The sequence below is a fragment of the Hyperolius riggenbachi genome, chromosome 10 (genome assembly GCF_040937935.1).
Source record: "Hyperolius riggenbachi isolate aHypRig1 chromosome 10, aHypRig1.pri, whole genome shotgun sequence".
Taxonomy (NCBI): Eukaryota; Metazoa; Chordata; class Amphibia; order Anura; family Hyperoliidae; genus Hyperolius; species Hyperolius riggenbachi.
The window spans coordinates 78,882,460-78,895,554 of NC_090655.1; the positions used below are offsets into that span (position 1 = coordinate 78,882,460).

Consider the following 13,095-nt stretch of genomic DNA (forward strand, 5'->3'; position numbering starts at 1 on the left):
CCACACTCCGGAGGAGGCACAGAACTATCTGGATGGAGCCCCAGCGGCGAGGCGATCTAGATCAACATCCCCGGCAGACTGATGGAACGGAATACCCTATAAGTGTCGGTAGCTATGAAAATTATAACTCTTTTTTGAATCACCACAGTGGTCTATACCTACCATTATTGTTTTTCCTTTAAAAAATGAGGACAAGAACTGTGGTACCCTCTAATACTACCATTTTAACCAAGACTTGACTAGGCTGACATGAACTGTCCGGGAAAAGACATATTGCCCAATAGAAATCTACCACCCACATCGTGATTTCTTGCCTGGTCACGTTTTTGTTTACTCAGACCAAATATAGGGAACCCCCGAACCAAATGCCTGCAGCACGCGCTGCCTGTTTTGCTTATTCCTCACGGTTTTTTATGTTGTGGGGAGGTTCTCGGAGAGTGAGGAGAAGCCCCATACAGGGAAGAGGTGAAGTCTATGCCGATAAGGCGAACTGTTTTGTATTTTACATTTTACCTTTCGATTTTGTTTATTAGGGAAATGGGGAGGGGAGAGGAGGGGGGGAGGGAAGAAACCTGTCTCTGTATGTCCACACAAACAATGCAAATGTTGAGCATAACCTGCAGTCGTATCAACCAACAAGGCCTTAGTAAATGCGCATAGTCACATGGAATGTAAAGGGACTTCAGTCCCCAAACAAACGTACTAAGGTCCTGGCGCACCTTAAAAAGATGCGTCCGGACATATGTATGTTGCAAGAGACCCATTTGGGGTCTGAACAGATCCCCTATCTGAAAAAGAGTTGGGTGGGCGCAGTCTATGGAACCCCGGCGGTTAACAAAAAGGCAGGTGCGATAATCTTAGTAAACAAACGTTTCAAACACCAGTGCCTTTATCAAGAGCATGATGCTGAGGGAAGGTGGATACGACTGCACATACAAATAGCCACTGAACAATTAGTTCTACTCAACGTATATGCTCCTAATGGTGAAAATAAAGCATTTTTTGATAAACTAGTTAAACAAATAGCACAGATAAAAGAGCCCCTAGTGTTGGGCGGAGACATGAACTCAGTATTTGACCGCCTGGTGGATAGAAGCTGCTCGAGTGCAACACCGCGACAATCAGACACTAGGCTATCTGCAATGCTGGAAGCAACCAATTTACTAGATGCCTGGCGATATTTGAAGCCTTTTGAAAGAGAATACACTTTCTATTCTTCTAAGCATAACACATGGTCAAGAATCGATACCCTATTCATAACAGATAGACTCGCCAACAGGTTACATTCCTGCGAGATAGGAGATATACTTATCTCTGACCATGCCCCAGTCGCCCTACAAATACAAGACCTGGCTCCAAGAAACTCCGAATATATCTGGAGATTTCCTACAAGCTTATATGGAGATGAGGCGTTCGAGCAGCTTCTACACAGCTGGTGGGTAGAATATGATTATGATAACAAGCAACATAAAAAAACACCATTCTTGTTCTGGGAAACGGCAAAAGTAGTATTGAGGGGTAGACTAATTTCCTATGTAGCCGCCAGGAAAAAACAACTCACTAAGCAGTATATAGAGGTGGTAGGCCAGGCCAGCAGATCACAAAAGGACTACCTAAAAAATCCTTCCCCTCACACAAGGGAACACTGGATGAGAGACAAAGCAAGAGCAGACCTATGGTTCTCTACTAGAGCAGCCCTTCATAAAGCACAATCTGATCTGTTCTTTCACAGATTTGGGGATAAGGCGGGTAAATTAGTAGCAAACATTGCATCCAAACAACTTAGAAAGCAAGAGGTCCCGATCATACTACGAAATAATGCTGGTAACCTGGAACATGAGCCAAGACTAGTGAACGATATTTTCACCAAATTCTACACCAAATTATATAAGACAGATGCCACTCAACAGACTGATCCTGATGCCCTTCTGGCCAAAATTAGGTTACCAGGGGCATCAGCCTCAGAGGTTGAACTACTTAATGCAACAATAACTAAACAGGAGGTTCTTCAGACAATAAAAACTTTAGCTAACGCAAAATCACCAGGGCCTGACGGCTTCCCAGCAGAATTTTTTAAAATATTAAAGGAAGATGTAGCAGAACCATTGACATATGTTTATAACCACATAATGAAAACAGGGCAATATCCAAACACTGGCAAACTAGCCTATATCAAACTTATCCCTAAAGAAGGGCGAGATCCAACGAATCCAGGGTCTTACCGCCCAATCTCTCTGCTAAATCAGGACATGAAAATCTTTTCTAAAATCCTAGCAGACAGATTGGCGCTGATAGTACCAAAATTAATTCATCCAAACCAAACAGGCTTTATAAGAGGCAGAGCGGCAGTGAGTAATGTGAGGAAAATCCTAGCAGCTTTAGAACAAGCAAAAGCATACCCCTGTACTTATCAAAAATCGGCTGTCCTTGTGCTTGATGCAGAAAAAGCCTTTGACAATGTGGAGTGGCATTGGCTGTGGGCGGCGCTAAAAAGATACAACATCACAGGACCTTTTCTAACAGCAATTCAAGCTATGTACGCCGAACCGATTGCCAAAATAGTCACACAAGGCCACACTTCTTCACCTATTAGCCTAACTAAAGGAACGAGACAGGGATGCCCACTGTCACCCCTGCTATTCAATCTAGCACTAGAGCCTTTGATGGCTACTCTGAGACATCGCATCCCTGGCATACAGATAGGAGATATTAGTGTACAGCAAACACTATTTGCTGATGATGCGGCCCTATTCTTACACGACCCCTCCCGTCAAGTAGCTGAAGTATTTCAAATAATAGAAGAAATGGGAGAAATAATAGGATATAAAATCAATAAAGATAAGAGCTTTCTTTTCCCACTATCCAAGCAAGCTCAGACTCAAGAATGGCAACAACTAGGAATTCCAACAAGCATCGCAAGGTTTAAATACCTAGGGATAAATATTCCAAGAGACCCTGCGAATCTTTATGCAGTTAATTACACGCCCCTTTTGAAAAGCATCATAGAGCAATTAGCTAGATGGCACAACTTACCGATAGGTTTAGCAGGCAGGGTAGCTTTATTTAAAATGGTATCGATGGGAAGGCTCCTGTACCCCCTACAGACAATCCCACTCCTTATCAAGCACAAGGATCTGCAATCACTAAACTCAGCCCTCACTAAATTTTTATGGATAGGGAAAAAGCCAAGAATAGCACTAGCCAAGCTAAAATGCCCAAAGGACCTGGGAGGCCTAAACATACCAAATATTAGAGCCTACAACCTAGCCGCTCTCATTAGACATGCTAGAGACTGGCTAAACCAAACTAGCTCACACTCCAATTACTTCTTAGAGGCTGAGATGGCCTTACCCTGGTCGCCAGTGGGCCTGTTACATGCTAATATTAAACGTTTGCCCATACGAATACGAATAAATGCAATCTTTCGGGATACAATCGCAGCCTGGCAAGCAACCAGGAGATTGTTCCGACTCCCAACACGGGTCTCTAAGTACTTACCAATTTGGGGCAACCCAGAATATCCACCGAGCACACAACAAGCTCATTTCTTGATCTGGGATCAGAAGGGCATAAAAACCCTAGGACACTTACTAGATATCAGAAGGGGATCTTGGAGAACCTTTTCTGAGTTGAGGCTAACATACCAACTATCGAGAAACGACATCTTCCCATATATGCAGATCAGATCTCTAGTGCATTCACTAATCCATCAGATAAGACAGGTGGCAGAAATCACATCCTTTGATTCTTATGTAGGGCCTGGCGGAGGCTCTAAGTCTCTGTCAGAGCTATATAAAGGATTGCAGTCGCTTGAAGTGGCAAAAATCAAAAACCAGCTCTACAAAACATGGAGCTCCACCCTTCTAGATGACAATGCTGCTGATAAAATCATATCAGGCTGGAACACCATACAAAGATGCACAACCAATGAAGTCTGGAGAACCTCACATATACTTCTGATGCACAAGGCAAAATTTGCTTTCAACATCAAGTATAAACAACCCCCAGCACACTATAGACCTTTCTGCCCAAAATGTGGAGAGAGGGACGCTGATCTATTACACTGCATCTGGTCTTGTCCCTCTATTATTCGATTCTGGGACAAGATGTTAAACTATGCTAACAAACTCTGTGCTAAAAGGATAGTGAAAGACCTTTTCTTATGTCTATTTAACCATACACCTAAAGAAACCGAGGATATCTCTCTGAGGCCATCAGATCTATTCCACCTATTATTGATAACAGCGAGAAAAGTGATCTTTAAGAAATGGCTAGAGCAAGGCCCTCCCACAGTGACGATGGTCAAACAGGAAATGCATAGTTTGTTCACACTAGACAAAATGAATACACTACAAGCCAAAGATAAGAGAACCAAAGCTTTCATGAGAACATGGAAAAAATTTATCTTAAACCAACTCTCTGAAACTGAGCGAGCAGCACTAATGGGGAACTTCACATACACAAAGTGGTACCTCACTGAACAGCTACATGGCACATTAGGCCGACTTAGAGGCAATTAACTGTCAAACTAGCTACCATTAATTGTACAATGCTAACTGGATAACAAAACAAGATAAACACATACAGAGACAGGGAAAAGGGGAGGGAGGGACACTTTCTGAGGGAGGACACTAGGAGGGTGGGAAGAAATAGGGGGGAGGGGGAACACTACTGCATTAGTTTTGGGGAAGAAATACTGAAAATCCATAGCTCATGACCTGTATGTCATCCCTCAAATGTCTATAAACATATATCGTACAATATCTCTGAATGTAAATGACGACCCTTGGGGATTGCATTTCCCATACTGTATACTGTTTTGGCTGTGTTTTGCTATGGAAACAATAAAAAAATATTTAAAAAAAAAAAAAAAAACACTTTTCTTTTATTGGTCGGATGAAATATGCTAATTTTATGAGATAGGAAATGTGGGTTTTCATGAGCTGTATGCCAAAATCATCAATATTAAGACAATAAAAGGCTTGAACTACTTCAGTTGTGTGTATTTGAATCTAAAATATATGAAAGTCTAATGTTTATCAGTACATTACAGAAAATAATGAACTTTATCACAATACGCTAATTTTCTGAGAAGATCACACATACATACACATTATATATATATATATATATATATATATATATATATATATATATATACATATACACATATATATATATATATATATATATATATATATATACATATACACATATATATATATATATATATATATATATATATATACATATATATACAGTGGGATGCGAAAGTTTGGCCAAGGTTGTTAACCGTCATGATTTTCCTGTATAAGTCATTTGTTGTCATGATAAAAAATGTCAGTTAAATATATCATATATGAGACATACAGAGTGATATTTGACAAGTGAAATTAAGTTTATTGGATTTAGAGAAAGTGTGCAATAATTGATTAAACAAAATTAGGCAGGTGCATAAATTTAGGTACCACAAAAAAAGAAATTAAATCTATACTTAGTAGATCCTCCTTTTGCAGAAATTACAGCCTCTAAACACTTCCTGTAGGTTCCAATGAGAGTCTGGATTCTGGTTGAAGGTATTTTGGATTATTACTCTTTACAAAACATCTAGTTCATTCAGGTTTGATGGCTTCTGAGCATGGACAGCTCTCTTTAACTCACACCACAGATTTTCAATTATATTCAGGTCTGGGGACTGAGATGGCTATTCCAGAACGTTGTACTTGTTCCTCTGCATGAATGCTGAAGTGGATTTTGAGCAGTGTTTAGAGTCATTGTCTTGCTGAAAGATCCAGCCCTGGCGCAGCTTCAGCTTTGTCACAGATTCCTCGAAATTGGTCTCCAGAATCTGCTGATACTGAGTGGAATCCATGCGTCCCTCAACTTTGACAAGATTCCCAGTCCCTGCACTGGCCACACAGCCCCAAAGCATGATAGAACCACCACCATATTTTACTGTAGGTAGCAGGTGTTTTTCTTGAAATGCTGTGTTCTTTTTCCTCCATGCATAACACCCCTTGTTATGCCCAAATAACTCAATTTTAGTTTCAGCATTCCACAGCACCTTATTCCAAAATGAAGCTGGCTTGTCCAAATGTGCTTTAGCATACCTCAAGCAGTTCTGTTTGTGCTGTGGGCGGAGAAAATGCTTCCTCTGTATACAGCATCTCCTTGTGTAAAGTGCGCCGAATAGTTGAACGATGCACAGTGACTCCATCAGCAGCAAGATGATTGGAACAGGATTGGGCCCACTACAACCACACACACTCATACCAAAGGGAGCCAGGAATCCATAGAACTCGTGAGAACATCCAGTAGAAAAAGGGTTCCGCTACACCAGAGGTCGGGTGAAAAAAGGTCGGCTTTTATTATTATTCCATCAGTGCATACAAAAGATAAAAAAGCTCACGCGTATCGGAGCTCACGGCTCCTTAATCATAGCTTGCAAGCTATGATTAAGGAGCCGAGAGCTCCGATACGCGTGAGCTTTTTTATCTTTTGTATGCACTGATGGAATAATAATAAAAGCCAACCTTTTTTCACCCGACCTCTGGTGTAGCGGAACCCTTTTTCTACTAGCAGCAAGATGATGTTGTAGGTCTTTGGTGCTGGTCTGTGGGTTGACTCTGACTGTTCTCACCATTCCTTGCTTCTGTTTATTCAAGATTTTTCTTGGTCTGCCACTTTAAGCCTTGACTTGAACTGAGCCTGTGGTTTTCCATTTCCACAATATGTTCCTAACTGTGGAAACAGACAGCTGAAATCTCTTAGAACACTTTCTGTATCCTTCCCCTAAACCATGATGGTGAATAATCTTTGTCTTCAGGTCATTTGAGAGTTGTTTTAAGACCCCCATGTTGCTACTCTTCAGAGAAATTTAAAAGATGAGGGAAACGTACAATACTCTTAAATACTCTTTCTTATAATTGGTTTCACTTGTGTATGTAGGTCAGGGGTCACTGAGATTACCAAGCCAATTTGAGTGCCAATAATTAGTTCTAAAGGTTTTGGAATCAAAATGACAACAGTGGCCAAATGTATGTACCTGCCTGATTTTATTTAAACAATTATTGCACACTTTCTGTAAATGCAATAAAGTTCATTTCACTTCTCAAATATCACTGTGTGTGTCTTCCATATGATATATTTAACTGACATTTTTTTATCGTAACAACCAACGATTTATGCAGGAAAATCATGACAATTAACAACGATGCCCAAACTTTCCATTCACACTGTGTGTGTGTGTGTGTGTGTGTGTGTGTGTGTGTGTGTGTATGTGTGTGTATGTGTATATATATATATATATATATATATATATATATATATATATATATATATATATATATATATATATATATATATATATATATATATAAACAAGGGATCCAGGAGATCACAGTGACTCGATTGGTATGTTTATTAATGTACAAATCGGAATAGTATAGATTCACTTTAAGGACCAGAGCCTTTTTTATTTTTCCCCTGTGACCGCTGTGATTGGCTTACAGTAATCACAGAGTCAGGAGCCAGTGAAATTGGCACCTGACTAGCGCATGGAGCATAGCTGAGTTTAGTGGTGATGGAGGTGCAATAGCAGTAGGAGTGCATCCAGAAGAAGGTAATAAAAGCAGGCAGTAAATCATAAAATGTAATATGTCTACTATTGTCTTTGGTTTTAGATGAAATAAGAAAATAGGGTGACAAGGGATGGGTTTGTATTATCTGGCTGCTGCTGGGGGCAAGAACAGTAAGCTTCATAATCACGAGAAAACATTTCCGAGAATGAGCTAAATTGTTAGTGGCAAGTCTTCTGTAATTCATTGTAAATCTGGAGAAAATGAGAACACTGTACTGCCAAGATTACTTCATATAGCAGGATCTAGAGCCATTTTTCCACAAAACATATTCTTAAATGAAACAAACTTGCTTTTTTTAACAAAATTCGTAATAAACCTGCATTGAACTCAACTCATTGGATACTCCCAACCACTTAGGAGGTATAATTATCCTGGACATTTAAGTGTACCTAGAATGACCGATATCGTTTAATTCTAGTCTGTGCAGTACTACAAAGTCCACACTTCTTAATCACAAATTCTGTCTCTTTATTTTATATGCAGAAATAAGTTCTGTGATGCTTTGTTTACCCAACACTTCTCTCCAGCAACCACTAAGTCCTAACCAGAGTTGGACTAAGATCAAACCAAGCCCTAGGCATGGAGAACGCGTCGGGTCCCTGCTATGAACACTTATTCCATGACCTATACTGTGTGTTAACAAACATAAAAGGGAATAGCGAGAGAACAAAATCAATTTCATCTAATACCTGAAGATCAGGAGCATGTGTCAGTTATGATATGGAGATAAAAATCAGTTTGTGCTTTAGAAGCAGCTGCCTGGGCTGATTAGGATAACTAAATCCTGTTCCTGTAGTGTGGAGCTTCTGCAACAGCCAACTTCTCTGCTCACAACTTTTTAACTTATATGGTCAAAACATGATCCTGCTGTCAACAAAGGTACATGAATTAAATGACCTACTGTGCAGCACTACATACCACTACAGCAGCCCCTGACTACAGGAGGTTGTTGGAGAATATAAATGTTTTGTGGAGCATGGGCTGAATAATTGAATATTTAGGAGAAATTATTGTTGTTTTTGGTGGACATGCCTTTATTTTCATGCTTAGAGGAAAGTACACGGTTTAATTTTTCCTCCCCAAATCTGCCAAAAATGTACTAAAACAGTTGCCTTGCTGGCCAGCTTCCATTAAACTCATTAGAAAACATCACTATATCTGGGCCCAAGTGTTTTCATTATGAAGTTTGCTAGTGACCTGGGAAATGGACATTACAGCGGAGGGGTCTCCACTTTCTGACACTCTAGAACAAGACTGATTAACTATAACAGCCTAAACGTGGCTGTGCACATTCTTCATTCTCTGAAGCTAGCCTTTGGGCCGGTTCAGACAGATGGCTGGTGCTAAAAACTTTTCTACTGCGGGGAAAAAGGGTTTGGTATCGGTTCGTGTTTTGAGCCCCTAGAGGGACACGGAACTGCAAGTACAGTTGAAGCTGGATGCTACAATTGCCGTCAGTCACCAGTAAACACATTAAACTGAACGCTGCCATTCATCTGAATGCGGGCGCGGTGGATCCCACTGTTAAACAACCAGGACAGCTCAATAGATGCTCAATTTGATACAAAAGTTAATAGGTAACTTCCCTCCCTTACCATCCTCCCAGGCCGCATGGATCCTCTGCTGTCAACAAAGGTCCGCCAGTCAGGTCAAGTCACGCCTGACAGGCCGACCGTGCTTCCCCGTCGCACCCCTGTAGCTAGGAGTGCGACGGGGTCTGCGTCTGTGTAGAACGCTCCCGGCAGCGGGAGCGCGATATGGAGTGCGTGCGGCCGGGCATATGCAGTTCCCCCGAATGGAGGAATTACCGGGACAACTAGCGGAGTATCCAAGCAGCCTGGGAAGATGGCAAGGGACCGATCTGCCTAAACGGGCTAGAGAAAGCCCAGGTATGTATATATATATATTTTTTTTCATTGTCTCAGGTTTCCTTTAACTTTGTACTCCATCTACTGGCACAAAGCTAGTGGTGACAGCATTTAAGCCCTGTCCACATGGGGATCTCTGTCATCAATGTACATAACCCTTGGGTGACAGAGCATAGCTGATGCTGTACAGATGCGTCATCAGCCTCCTGGCTAGCGTCACGTCTGTTGCTATGCAGGGTGGTGGGGGGAGGATGAGCATGTGTGATAGAACGAATTCCCGTGCGTGGGAGGAGAGCAATTCAATACAATTCAATAATGCGGTGCTTTAGCAGACGTTGTGCATTCCCCGTACACACGCTACTCCCCATACATGCCAATGGCAGTCGTTATCGCTCACCATGGCTGAGTTTAGACCAGCATGTGTAGATAGCTTTAAATCACACTTTCTAATACAATCATAATCAAGTGGTGAATGGTAGTAAAATGAACACTACTCCTCCATGGAATTCTATCAGGGAGATATTGCTGGAGTCTAAGAATCTTAAATTGTATGCTTAGCTTAAAGCGGGATTGTGAGCCACAAAATCAAATTCCATTTACCCACTGCTCTGTGTTTATTATGCAGCTTGCAACCTAATCCTGCATTGCAAGCATTCCAATCTGATCAGAAATGTTTCTGATTTAATCAATCTTATCTCAGTCAGCCTGTCTCCATTTGGTACATTGCCAACGAGAAGGAAGCTAGTCATCTACCCTCTCACATTCCTGCTCCTCACTGATTGGACGAGGGCCGTTCAGTCTGACACTAGCCTAAGAAGGGAGAAGCTGCTGAAATATGATCTACGCTGTGCTCACATGTGTTTACAAAGCAAGCTAGTTATGACAGTGCAGCTTCTAGGAGAGAAAAAGAGTAAGGGAGGAAATTACATCAGGATTGGCTTCAGTCAGAAGAAGAAAAATTGGAAAATGCCAGGAACAGTTTTATCTTTATTTACTATATGAAATTCACTGAAATTAAAATGTGGTCAGTACTAGATATATGTTATGGAAGTAGAACAAGTATTTATCTACTTAATATATGTGGTTTTTTCCTGGGATAGTATGGCTGTCCCTGCTGCGGTATTTGTACATCTGTGTGCATTAATTCATCTCTGCTAATGTGACCTCGTTCAACCCCTTCAATTCCTTCCTCAGCTACACCGACAAAATATGTGACAGGAGCGGAGTATGAAACTAGACATTATGTCACTTGCTATAATACTAATAAGCCATGCTGTGATATGCAGATAATACCTCTCACACACAAAACCATCAATAGCACAGCGCATTTTCATGAGACCATTTACTGTATTAGTTACAGGCATCCTCTGCTTACCCAGACAGGCTTCCTTTATGTCAGTTCTGTCAGTTCGCTGGATGATTTTCACTACAAAAATAACCGCCAGGGGTGTCAGGAATGAAATGGCCTGTGGCAATAAAACAGGAAAATTATGCATGGTTAATAATACGTACATATCACCTTTGGAGCAAGGCAGAACTCTTCTAAATGAATATTTAAGTTACAGAAAACCAATGATTTCCCTTAGTTGCTATGAACCGAATATATATTTATATATAATGGTGCAGAGGAAAGAGCCAGGCTTTGTCTCATGTTAAATGACAGCTGGGGTTAATGCACTATAAACTGTGAAAGTAATATTAACCATTCACACAACACATGCATGCCCAGCAAGACAGTTAACAAAAATTATTAATACAAAAAAAAAACCTGGAAAAAATAAAAAAAAGGTTTAAATGCAAAGCTAAAAAAAACTGAAAATCACAATATACTCCACACAATATGCAGTAGAATACCATGCCTGAACTAGGGTGATAGAAAGCTATTATAATCTAGCTTCTTCTGTTGTGCAGCAATATAGAACGAAGGAGAAACAGATATTAATCAGAAGACCTTATTCCTTCTAAATACACACTGCCACCAAGTGGTTATAGCTGGTAATATATCTCATACCTATAATAGACTGTCTTTGCTAAATACACATTTCAACATAGGGCTTTAAAGGGAACCTAAACTTAGAAAGATATGGATTTTTCCTTTTAAAATAATACCAGTTGCCTGACTCTCCTGCTGATCCTGTGTCTCTAATAGAGCCACAGCCCCTGAACCAGCATGCAGATCAGGTGCCCTGACTGAGGTCAGCCTGGATTAGCTGCATGCTGTTTCAGGTGTGTGATTCAGCCGCTACAGCATGACTGACAAGTAACTGGTATTATTTAAAAGGAAACATCCATATCCCTCTCAGTTAAGGTACCCTTTAAGAATCTTCTGCAACATTCCATGAATCACAAAGACTTTGCAAATTATGATCCAGTAATATAAGTCAGTCTCAGTGTTGCCCTTCCTTTCATGAGCCGCTGTTTGGTGCGGTCAATGCATTGCTTTTGAGGAAGTGGCGCTTCATGCCACGACACTGCAAAAGCCAATGAGATCATTTAACTTCTTTCCTCAGATGCCAACTGCTATACTGAATATGGTATTCCAACAAGGCCTTCTGTTTTTGCCACCGGATGCCATCCATTTACAGTGGGTTGCAAATGTATTCGGCCCCCTTGAAGTTTTCCACATTTTGTCACATTACTGCCACAAACATGAATCAATTTCATTGGAATTCCACATGAAAGGCCAATACAAAGTGGTGTACATGTGAGAAGTGGATCGAAAATCATATATGATTCCAAACATTTTTTACAAATAAATAACTGCAAAGTTCTGTGAGCGTAATTATTCGGCCCCCTGAGTCAATACTTTGTAGAACCACCTTTTGCTGCAATTACAGCTGCCAGTCTTTTAGGGTATGTCTCTACCAGCTTTGCACATCTAGAGACTGAAATCCTTACCCATTCTTCTTTGCAAAACAGCTCCAACTCAGTCAGATTAGATGGACAGCATTTGTGAACAGCAGTTTTCATATCTTGCTCCAGATTCTCGATTGGATTTAGATCTGGACTTTGACTGGGCCATTCTAACACATAGATCTGTTTTGTTTTAAACCATTCCACTGTTGCCCTGGCTTTATGTTTAGGGTCATTGTCCTGCTGGAAGGTGAACCTCCGCCCCAGTTTCAAGTCTTTTGCAGTCTCCAAGACGTTTTCTTACAAGTTTGCCCTGTATTTGGCTCCATCCATCTTCCCATCAACTCTGACCAGCTTCCCTGTCCCTGCTGAAGAGATGCACCCCCAGAGCATGATGCTGCCACCGCCATATTTGATAGTGGGGATTGTGTGTTCAGAGTGATGTGCAGTGTTAGTTTTCTGCCACACATAGCGTTTTGCATTTTGGCCAAAAAGTTCCATTTTGGTCTCATCTGACCAGAGCACCTTCTTCCACATGGTTGCTGTGTCCCCCACATGGCTTGTGGCAAACTGCAAACGGGACTTCTTATGCTTTCTGTTAACAATGCCTTTCTTCTTGCCACTCTTCCATAAAGGCCAACTTTGTACAGTGCATGACTAATAGTTGTCCTATGGACAGAGTCTCCCACCTGAGCTGTAGATCTCTGCAGCTCGTCCAGAGTCACCATGGGCCT

The 13,095-nt window shown here is 41.0% G+C and overlaps 1 protein-coding gene across 2 annotated transcripts in view; it reads right to left on the reverse strand.

Annotated features, from left to right (window-relative positions):
* The window catches only part of PLPP4 (phospholipid phosphatase 4), a 238,766-nt gene that overhangs the window by 103,280 nt on the left and 122,391 nt on the right, over window positions 1-13,095 (reverse strand). For both annotated transcript variants that reach the window (XR_011024584.1, XM_068258847.1), the window contains exon 3: window positions 10,884-10,974. Coding sequence is in view for 1 of the 2 variants with exons in the window: in XM_068258847.1 (XP_068114948.1) it covers window positions 10,884-10,974 (91 nt within the window). In the remaining variant the exon portion in view is untranslated. The remainder of the gene's footprint in view (window positions 1-10,883; window positions 10,975-13,095) is intronic.